The sequence below is a fragment of the Echinops telfairi genome, unplaced genomic scaffold (assembly GCF_000313985.2).
Source record: "Echinops telfairi isolate 266 unplaced genomic scaffold, ASM31398v2 ScPeMD7_7401;HRSCAF=8416, whole genome shotgun sequence".
Taxonomy (NCBI): Eukaryota; Metazoa; Chordata; class Mammalia; order Afrosoricida; family Tenrecidae; genus Echinops; species Echinops telfairi.
The window spans coordinates 7,778,613-7,790,306 of record NW_022111301.1 but is presented as its reverse complement, the minus strand read 5'-3'; the positions used below and the strand labels follow the sequence as shown (position 1 = coordinate 7,790,306).

At 40.2% G+C, this 11,694-nt stretch overlaps 1 protein-coding gene across 1 annotated transcript; it reads right to left on the bottom strand.

Moving 5' to 3' along the window:
* Positions 1–7,640: 7,640 nt before the first annotated feature.
* SLITRK1 (SLIT and NTRK like family member 1) lies at positions 7,641–11,677 on the bottom strand. Its single transcript, XM_004709777.3, has one exon. It carries the CDS (start codon positions 10,951–10,953, stop codon positions 8,863–8,865), a length of 2,091 nt encoding a protein of 696 aa, XP_004709834.1. The 5' UTR covers positions 10,954–11,677; the 3' UTR covers positions 7,641–8,862.
* Between the last annotated feature and the right edge of the window lie 17 nt (positions 11,678–11,694).

Below are 11,694 nucleotides of genomic sequence, written 5' to 3'. Positions count from 1 at the left end.
CCACCTTGACAAGGGCCCTCCTCTTTTTCCCTCCCCCTCGACTTTACCAAGCATGATATTTTTTTTGCTAGGAACTGGTCTCCCTTGACAACATGTCGAAAGTGCATGAGACAATTCTCTCCATCCTTGCCTCTAAAGAGCATTCTGACTCCTTACAGCTTTGTTTGTTCTTTTGGTAGTCCTTGATTCTTCCAATATTCTTTGCCAACACCATAATTCAGTCATCTTTATTCAATGTCCAGTCTTTATATAACTGTTACTGTAGAAATGCCCATAGAAAATGAAATGTATTATAAAAAGTTTGTGGCATAAATAGTTTTGGTCTTCCTATTAGTGATGTCATTACCATGCAAATAATGTCCAAAAGAACACTGAGCTCACTTTCTTATACATTTTGTGTTGTAATAGCAATTCCAAGTAATTTATTTCTTGGGGATTATTGCTGTTCCCAGCCATTAGTTAGATGGCTTTAAAACGTGTTCCTTATCATATCATACCTAAGATATAATACTCTCCTGAAATACCCTGACTGCTATATCTTAATGTCTAAGTATAACAAATACCGTCTGCAACATGAAATTTAATTTTTGGAAAGTTGATCATTCTGGTGAAAAGCATAAATGTTATTCAAGGTTTTACCAAAAGCTAAAAATATAGCATTCCATCTCTCTCCACACACAGACTGCCATAAAATATATAAAGATAAACTTTCTCATTAAAACATGTTTAAGACACTAGCTAACATATGTGCTAAAGCAGTTAGTCAGTTAGGAAACTGTTTAACAGCATTAAAATCTTTGCCTTTGTAGTGTTACTTCCTCTAGAATTATCTGATAATGAATTAAATCCGTTAACTTCCATTATTTAGGACTCCTCCCAGGGTCCTTAATATTAATTCTAGTCCAGTGACTGCAAAGTCATGCAAAATCATCATTAGGTGTATGAGAAACAATTCCACCACCATGACTCCTATCCAACTTATGATGGCCCACATGTCACAGAGTACAATGGAATTCCGTAGAAACTGTTGACTGTAATCCTGAACCCAGGGGATCGTCAAGCTGTTCCTCCTTTGTACTAATATCTGGGGTTAGCCACCAGTATTTTGGTCAGCGTTTGTATGCAAATTGTTTAGCCATGCAGGACATACTGTGCACACTCCAAAAGTCTCACTGACAAAGGTGCTAAATACGTCTAATTAAAAATGATCAGAATTCACATTGACTCATTTTCAATAGCAAAATCATGTAAAGGAAAAGAACTAAACAATATAATAGTTATTATATGTAAATGAGGGCATAGCCCACCCCCAAAATGGTATTTTTTTCAAAGCTAGGTATTTAAATCTTTTAAATAAAATAACCGTATCACCTTCAAAATACTCTTCATTACACTTAATACATTTGTAAAATCTGTGATTCTGTTCTTGGAAACATTTTTCAAATTCATGTTTTGATGGCTGACAGCACCTCCCTCCTGTTTTTTCTCTGCCTCTTCTAAACGATGAAATCGCTGTCCTTTCATGTTCCTCTGCATTCGTGGAAACAAAAAGAAGTAAGTTGCACAGAGTGAAGTCAGGTAAGTAAGTAAGGTGAGTGGAGCATGCTTCTGGGCTTTTTTTGTTTGCCCAAACTGGTGCACTAAGATGGCTGCATGAGCAGGTCCATTGTCGTAGTGGCAAAACAAGTCCCCCGCCTGCCATATTTCAGGCCTTTTTGGGCACCTATTGTTATGCTATCTTCTCAGAACCTCTAAATAGAAAGCTTGATGAACAGTATGACCTGGTGGAATGATTCCAAGTGCACTGTGAGTTGACATTTTCATCCACTGGGGAAGTAGATAGTTGCCCAGACAAGGTTTGTCTTCAATCGACATTTCACCTTTTTTGAACTGAGAAAACCAGACATCCACTTGAGTTTTTCCCATAATGGTGTCCTTGTAAGCTGTGTTCATCATCACAACAGTTTCTTCGCCATTTTTTCTCAATCTGGGAACAAAATTTCAGAGCCGCACAGTGTTCTCTTAAATTGGCCATCACACACACAAAAAAACAAAAAACGAGGTTGTAATAAAACTGCTTTTACATAAGAATTCACTGTGAACAGAAAAAGACTTTGCAGGCAATGCCCCTGGGTGCACTCACTCAGAGTGAGTTGCTCCTTTCTTGCCTAGTGGGAAAAATGCATACAATGAAAACTCTACCCAGCAGAGCTTTTTTCTGTTTTTGTTTTTGTGGGGAGTACCTCCTTGAATACCATTCTATACATTACATAACACAATAGTTTTGATGTGATAATACAGAAATGTAATATTATTCATAACTATACAAAAGCATTACATCAACAAATTAAAGTATCTGGTCCAAATCATGTAGCTTACACTTTACTTTACACATATTTATATTGTTTCATATTTCTTAATTTGTAATCCTACTTATTTATGTAAGTGACAGAAAGTTCTATGGATGTACATGCAACTATCATGATCCCCATGCTGCCTTTCACTGCGCGCTAGACCAGAGCATGTACACAGGTAGCAATAAGAGCCACACAGAATCCAGGAACAGGAGTGGGAATAGTGATACCAGAAGGGTAGGGGGAAGATGGAGAGAGGAGGGGAGGAAGGAGGAACCTATGGCAATGATCAACATATAACCTCCCCTCCCCCCCAGCACCCAGGGGACGAACAACAGAAGCCGTGGGGGAAGGGAGACAATGGTTGGTGTAAGATATGAAAATAATAATAATCTGTAATTTATCAAGGGGTGATGAGGATAGGCAGGGGCAGGAAGGGTAAAAAGAGGAGCTGATCCCAAGGACTCAATAGTAATCAAATGTCTAGAAAAGGATGATGGCAATAAATGTACAAGTATGCTTGATGCAATTAATGTATGGACTGCTAAAATAGTGATAAGAACCCCCAATAAAATGGTCTTTTAATTAAAAAAACATCATATGTATGTACATGTAATATTATTAAAATCATGTTGCTATCATAATATTGAGCATTTCTTTTGCATTTCACATGCATTGGACATGTGAAGCAAAATATTGATTGAAAAGGAGAAATTCACCACGGATAACACAGAGTCTTGGCAGGAGCCATTATTATGCATGCTAACTGTGGCACTCGTCCACTGACTCCTTCTCTAGGCGACACGGAGACAAGGAAGGCATCTGTGATAGTGGTATAGATTGGCCATTATCTGTAGTTGAGGCACTTTTATGTTTCTCTCTATATTGGCTTTTTCTATTGATATGCTGCAGCTGAGCATATTTCTTCCCTATGTTTTGCTGCCAAGAAAAGAAACCGTTTAGAGGCAAAAAGAGTAAGGAAAGGAACTATATGCTTACTGCTTTTTGATAGATAAAGGTTCACTTCAGCCTTGTGCACTTGGACACACTACTAAATAACTAAAAATTACAATTTACTAAGCAAGAAATTTCAAATTATGAGTTTAAAGTAAAATTTATAAAATTATATAGAATATTATATTAAAGCTTGTAGTCTATTTTTTAATAAACCGCAAAAATCAAATGCAAGTAAGCAAAATACCAATTTCTGAATTACCTGGAATAATATAAAATATTAAATCCAGTTTCTAAAGTATTACTAGTTGACTTATTAAGTAGTTAAATGTAAAAAAACTCATTACTCATGTTAAATTAAAGACTTTCTCAATACTTTCTTTTGAGAATGATTTAGTAACACCATAAAAATGCTGGCATTATTTCCATTTACCAAAAAAGAAATGGAAATAAATCTAGCAGCCTAATTAAAGTACCTCTTTCATTTTAAAACATGTTTTAAGCTATCCAAATATTTTCATAACACTTCAGTAATAAATGCACTTTTAAAAATTGCTGAAAAGTTATTTAAATAAAGAAACATACTTTTTATTAGTTTCACCTTTTAAGCTACATAAATTTGAAGCATTTTTTCTACAACCTATAGAGCTGTGCATATTTCACTGTATATATGCTAAACTCCTTGCAGTCGAAATGCTTTATTTTCTTTTTCCTTGAGAGCACCCATGATACTCCGATATAACAAGTACCAAACTCATGTTGCCACTTGAATATATAAGTTGTTATCTATTCAGGGTGTTCTATATTTTTAAATAATTCATCTCCCAGAAGACTTGTGAATGATTTTTGAAAAATACAACCCTATCTTAAGCATCTTAAGTACTTTCTATAAAATATGTTTAGCAAATATGTGGAAGAAGAAGGGGAATTAATTGAATAACAGAAGTCTCAACCATAAAACTAAAATTGCAAGACAATTAAGGTCAAAGTTTTTAATCATCTGGAAGGGTTTCGACAGTTCTCCATTTCATTTCCAAAGTCTAATTATCAAATACTTAATCTAGTTCTATACAAATTACTCTGATATCTAGTATGTTTTTGAAAGAGGATTTACTATGTATTTGAACAGAAGAAAGCCTTACTTGTCCTATGAGTTAGTTTGTATACTAATATAATGTTGGTCACAAATAGACGAAAAAAAATGCCAGATGAAAGAAAATTATCTGACATGTCTGACTTAGTCCTCTTTTATATGGTTCAGTTCATAGCAAAATAAACTCTGTAATTTACGAAATCTTTAGTATGCATTTATTCTAACTGTTCATATCATATTGTGAAAAAATAATTACTGCATTGAATAAATTGAAATAAGAAAGAGAGTGAAGCAAATATTAATACATGTTAAAATTAAATCTTTAGCACATTTATATTTTCAATTTACTGCTAGTAAGCATATTAATAAAATATAACTATTATAAATTGACTAGCAAAAGAGCTGAATTGGAAACCAGTGTTTTTAATGTTCTACCAGCACAATACACATGCACACTTCCCTGTTCACTCTTGCAAATTCATCAGTCATTTCACATATGCCAAATACTAATGATTTGAAATCTGGGGGGGGGGAAACTAAATTAATAAACTGTTCTTGCACTCACCAATATCATTTTAACACTTACCAAAATGACTTATGAGTTTAATTTCTCATATAAGTATTAAGAAAATATAAGCCATCATGTTAATGTTGGATTACTTAGTCTCATCTCATGCTAGATAAACATGTAAAAATGGTTAAACAGTACATTTCTATGGCAACAACGTAAATTCATGGATATTTTTAGTTGCAACAGCAGTCACAGACGCTACTACATTCTTAGACCATAAAACTAAACAGGACATCTGATTCCTTTCGATTTTTCGATCTTGCACAACTTAAATATCTTTTCCTTTGAACAAGAGAATACTTGACAAGATGTATAGAAATATCACTTAATACACATGTCTACTACAGTAATACTGGCATGTCATGTGAAGATAAAGCAACAAAATAAGAAACTGCATATTTTTAAGTGAGAGTGATATAGTAAGATTATTATGTGTCCTTCAAATAAAATACATATGACAGAGATATTTTATTAAAATGAATAAAACATTCGATCTCTAAATAATTAAAATTTTATATATAATATCATTGGCTATAAGTTTCCATTACTTCTATTCGACGCCTCCATTTTGAATTTTACCATGGTTTCTTAGTTAATGAAATATTCTGAGGGCCCTACCTCATTTTAGAATTGAAATAGAGCTAATGTAGATTGTATCATTTGAATATTTTAACTCATTAAATGATAATATACACACATATTTTTTCCTTACATTTTTTTAAGCATTTTTGGAGAAGAACTAAATTTAGCTCTCTGCAGGAAGGACACTTCTCTTTTGTTTCATGGAAAAATAAAGGACCATTGACACACACCAGATTGAGAAGAAATTGTATAGGTTCTTAAGTTATGCAATGTTGTTGGAGTGAGGTATTATTAAAGTTGTTGTATTTAAGGGACACATGTATGAATATGACTACTTTATTCTAAGAGTGAAGTTTTGGAAGGAGTATGAAGGAAACTGGTCTTAAATCCCATCCCACTTTATATCGTTATTGCTTTGAGTTTCTGCTTATTCTGTTTTTCCTCATTCATATAATAGAATTAGTAATATCTTAGTAAACTATGCTTTTGCCGTGAGGGTCAAATTAAATAATTATGCAACCACTTAACACACGCCAGCCACATAAAGACCATTTGAATACAAGAATACCATTAAAGCTACAATTTTAAAAATCATTTATTAAACCTTGACTTCTATACTATATTTTTAATTAAGATTCAGAATTAACTGGGAATTTTTCTTCATTTTCTATGAGAAATTCTGGTTTCTTGACCTACACTGTATATAAATATTAAAGGTTATTATCATGCCTCATTAGATATCATTAATCGTCAGCAACCACCAGAGACCTTCTGAATATACCTGCCATCTTTTCTTTTTTTAAGACTATAATTTTCTTCACCATATGACTCTGTCCTTCCCTGAATTCTCCACCATATGTAATTTTTGTGTGTGTGTGTGTCTGGCTTACCAAGAAACCAGTTGTGTTATCCCTAACTAAGACTTTTGTATGAAAAACAGAATTACTCATATGGTTGTCAGAGGAGAGTTGTTGATAATTTTACCAGCATGAAATGCAGTTCACAATGGAATTAAGAGGGGAGACATTGTAAATGTCCTTAGTAATGTAACATATATTTTTTAAGTTTCTAAAATAAATAATACCTATCCTGTATTATTTGTATTGGGAAATCACTGTATTGGGAAAGTACTTCCCACCCCAATATGAGTCCTAGAAATCAAATCTACTAACTTCTTGAACAGGGCTGATGTTAAGTAGTTAATAGTATATGTATCCACATATATTGATTAGATATGTCTTCTGCAGTTCTTTAACATCCCTCTTAAAGATGGAAATGTATTGGTGGGCAGACTCCATCAATGTGTGTTGTTTGCTCAGTGCAACCTAAATGCTGATCAAATAGACTTGCTTGGGCTTCCCGGAGGAATGTGATTGAGACTAGAGTTACAGTGGCTCATAAATTCAAACAGTTTAATGTTTTTCTTGTTAATTACTAACACACACACACACACACACACACACAAACTCTCGGATGATGGAAGAGAAGCACTTCTTTAGGATAATGATTGATTTCCATAAACATGAGTGCTAAGGAAATTCCAATATGCAGTTGCTGGGGCAGGGAGGGTGGGAGGCCACTAATTAGTTTGACCATTTTTTTTTCAGCAGATGTTGAATTCAAACTACCAGCAGCATTTAAAAAGCCAGTCATTAAGGTTGTCTTTCATTAAAGAGTGCTGACCAATGAAATCTCCACTCTCCAAATGAGACCAAACTAGGCAGCGTCAATTAAATCAAATCTTCACTAACATCTTTAATATATCTGCAGTGTGCAACACCAGCAGTCAGCTATGATGGATTTCCAGTATTAATACAGGATTCACTGCCGCATTGGGGGGGGGGGAGAGTTGAGGAAAGACCTTACTTGATACTAGCCCCATAGGATTACTGGAGGAGGAATAAAAGAACTGTGTAAAGGATAAAAAACAAACAACAACAACAAAAAACTGAGGCCATTAGAAGAAAAGAGCCTTAATGCTGCTGAGTAGAGCCCCACCCACCCTCTTCCCCTCCCCAGTCTCTTCCACCGCAAATCACATTTCCCAGATGCAAACATGAAGCTGGAAAAATATAAGGACCCAGAGTTCAAAACATTTTCACTTTAATACTGAAAAAATATGCCATTATAAAATCCTCGAATAGAATTAGTAAGTTTCACGTGCTTCCTCGGTTCTTTTTTCTTCCTTTATAAGTAAGATTTACACCAGCACAGAATTGCTACCGTAAAATCGCAGCCTAAGCACTAGAGTGACATTAATTGGTCATGCTTAACTGCCTCAAAATCTTTTCATATATATATATAATTACACTGATACTATAATAGAAATTATGGGTACTTATTTTACATTCAGATGGAAGGCATTATTGGATATGTATAGAAAAATATTCCCCTCAAAAATAAGATAAAATAAAACATCAGCATCAGAATAAAAGGAAGAGCCCAAAACAACCCGTAAAAACTTCGCTGAACAAAATACATTTTTAACTCATAGAATGGACTGATGGCGAGCCATGCAAATGTCTTAAATAAAACCTTTACATGTTTAAAATCATTTTCACAGTAATCTCTGGACTGCCTACCTATCACAAACAATGGCGGAATGGCACTTTCTGATTATACTGTGTCTTGTTTGTAGAGAGTTTGACTTGATGGGACTTGTCAGATGAGAGGGCAAGTGCTGAGAAAGAGATGCGTTCTCCAGTCGCGGGGAGGGCAGCGAGCGTCCTTGAGCACGTGATTCCATGCGAGCCATGCAGCACTTTGTGTTTGTCTGGTTTGGTAGTGGTGGTCGGTCGGTCGGTCGGTCGGTTTGTGTCAGGAGTCAAGTTATTTTTTTACAATACATTCATGCCTTCGTGCAAGCGTTGTTCCCTGAAGAGTCAGCAGGGAGCCAACACGCCCCCTCTCCTGTTGCGTTTAATCCACAGGGGGAAATAGCTATCATTCTACATTGATGCGGTGTCCCTGTAGCAGGTAGAGTTGCCTCCTGGGGACTTTGGGTTGCCTGCCGGGGCAGAGTCCGTTTCTCCAGCAGACTCCTTGCTGGACTCTCTCTGCCAAGAAGCTCCAGGCAGGCAGGCAGGGAGCTCTGACTGTGCTCAGCCAGGTTGCCCATCTGCACTGATTTAAAAAAAAAAAAATTAGCTTAACGTCCAAACCTTGAGTGAGTTCAACGTTATTTATGCACCGGTTTCTATCAGGCCTTAAGGCTGTCTGGACTAGGTCAGGGCTCTTTTAACCCCGTGGGGTGCCGGCTGCGCGGAAGAAGTCTCGCCTGCCGCCACTCCCCTCCTCCCGGGGTGGGTTCAGTCTGAGAGCGAATGGGAGCCACAGTCGTACACCCTGTGGGCCCCGTCAGTGCTGTAAGGCCCGCTGTGCCAGTAGGAAGAGTCGCAGACGGTCTGGAGGGAATTGATCTCGGACGCGGAGGAGTTGGCGTCCCTTCTCTTGGACCGCTTTCGGTTTCTTAGGATAAACACTAGCATGCCCACCACAGTGAAGGCGGAGGTGACGAACACCAGCAGCAGGCCCGGGACCAGAACGGAGATGGACACCCTGCTGGTGTCTAGGTAGGAATTGGAGTGCGTCCCGGTCTCCGCCAACCCGGTGCTGTTCTTGCTGTGCGAACTTAACGTGGGCGAGATCCTCGCGTACAGCTGGGGGCAGATCTCATCGTTGGAGAGAAGCATGAAATCCTTCCGGAAGAAGTTCACGGGCGTCTCACACTTGAGGTCGCTCATCAGCACTTCGGAACCCAGGCGTTCTGCCCATTGCTTGAAAGGCACTATCGTGCATGAGCACTCCCAGGGGTTGCCGTGCAGGTCGATCTGGATGATGGAGGTCAGCTGGTCCAGCACCCCGGCCACTGGGAGGTACATGAAGTAGTTGTTGTGCAGGCTGAGCTTGGAGAGCGAGACCCCCGCGAACACGTCCACCGGGAGGGACCGCAGCAGGTTGTTGTTGAGAATGAGGATCCTCAGTTTGGGCATGGCGTTGAACGTGCCCGGAAGGATGAGCTGGATCGCGTTGTACTCCACGTTCAGATACTCCAGGTTCTGCAGTCCGGCAAATTTTTCCCGGGACAGTGTGTCCAGGTAATTGCTATCCATGTACAACCACCTGAGGTCCCAAAGGTTCTTGAAGGTGTTGTTCTCCACGGTGGCGATGTTATTGTTCCCCAGATCCAACAAAATGAGGCTCTTGTAATCCAGAAAGTGTGATTTCCGAATGCTATGAATCTTGTTGTCTCGCAGGAAAAGCTCCTGCACGTTTGCGAGCTTGGGTTTCAAATCAGCCAAGCTGCTCACGTTCCGGTTGTTGCAGTTCATCTTTAAACCAGACCCGGGGACTTGGTCGCAGCTGCAGCCCCCGGGGCAGGGCAATCCACTGGCTGGGGGGTTGTGCCTGCTGCTGCCAGTCGCTATAGCTGCTGTGGGTCTGATCTTGATTTGCCAATTGCCTGGGATCTTTGTACCTCCGTTTGGAGCAGACCCTGGGGTAGCCTGATCTTCTTGCCCATTTATCTTAAAAGGAGTTGGCAGGGGACCAGGAGCGAAGGTTTCTTCCTGGGCAGGGGGCGCCGGGAGACTAGAATCCACTCGGTTTTTCAAAGGGCATAAGTCTTGCTCCGTGGTTTCATTGAGGTCTTTACCCTGCAGTCTGTTGGGGGCTTCGCAGACCACTCGGCCAATTAGGGCATTTTTGGGAATGTTCTCAAGCCATTCTTTCAGGGAGAGCAGATCACAGGTGCAGTCCCAGGGGTTATCCTCCAGCAGGATCTCTGCGATGCCGGGTATTTGTTCCAAGACCTCCTCGTAGGGCAGGGTTTTCAGTCGATTTCCTCGGAGGTCCAGGTGGGTGATGGGCACATACTGGAACACGTTGGCAGGTAGGGTGCTGATTAGATTGTCGTTTAAAATGAGCACCTCCAGCTTGTTCAAGTCCTGGAAGGCCCCTGGGTCTATATCCCGCAATAAATTAAAATCAGCCTGGAGGTATTCCAAATCGTCCAGCCCCAGAAAAGTCTGCTTCCGAAAAGATTTTATCTTGTTGTTGTTGATGTGCAGCCGTTTCACCAGCTGCAATCCCAGAAAAGCCCCCGGGACGATTTCATGCAGGCCATTGTTTTCCATGTGCAAACTAACCGCATTGTAAAAGTTGGCGAACTCATTAGGGAAAAGTCGAGTGAGGGAATTGCCATGCAGAAATAAATGGTAAAACTGGGACGTCGGGGCGGTGAAACGCTGCAGACTGGTGAAGCCCTTTTTCTCACAGTCTACGTGGAGGTCCCCTTCTAGTTCACTGCAGGAGCACACCTTCTCTTTGCAAACGTCCCCGGTAACGTTTCCCGCGGCCAAACAAAGAGATGTCTCCAGCAACAGAATCCAAAGCAGCATTTTTAAAGCGAGCGATTCATTCCCGATCTCGTCACAGAGTAACAGCGACCATCCTGCTCGCCACGGACACAATTCAAGTTCATTTAGTGCTCCGCTGCCCGAACCTCCGCAAGGAGAAGAACGGGCTTTGGGGGGGTGGGGGTGGATTTCTTCCTCCCTAACCCCCCCGCGCTGCAACAGCCCAGACGCCAGTCAATAATTATATTCACAAACTATCCAGGCACGTAGTGCAAAGCAAGCAAAAAAAATTTTTTTTTAAGTAGGGATAAAGAAAAACCGACTGCCCTTCAACCCTTTGAAAACAACCAAAAAGAAGTTAGATAAATACATACAAATTTTAAAAGACACCCTTACAGACGCTCGTTTGGCGGTCCCCCTACTCAGAACGGGAACAATGCTAGCGACAGAAGCAAGTGCACGTTAGAGAAACAAGCAGGGGGTTCACGGGAGCACAGGCGCGCTGTCCTGTGCACCGGACTGACCTTGCCTCTCCGAGACCAAGCGGGCTTTCAGCGGCTTCGGCGGGGGCTGCCGGGGCTGGAGTTCCTGCGGAGGCGGCCGGGCGCCCGGGGAGCCCCACCCGCACGCCCCAGGGTGCTGTCCAGTGCCCTGGTGCTGAAATCACGCCCCGACCGAAAGACTCACGCTGCGGAGCCAATGGCGCTGGAAAATGTCCGCAATCGCTGCGTTTCGTGGTTGTCCATCCTCGTCTTTGGCTCGCCTTCAGTCCCCTTCAGCCTT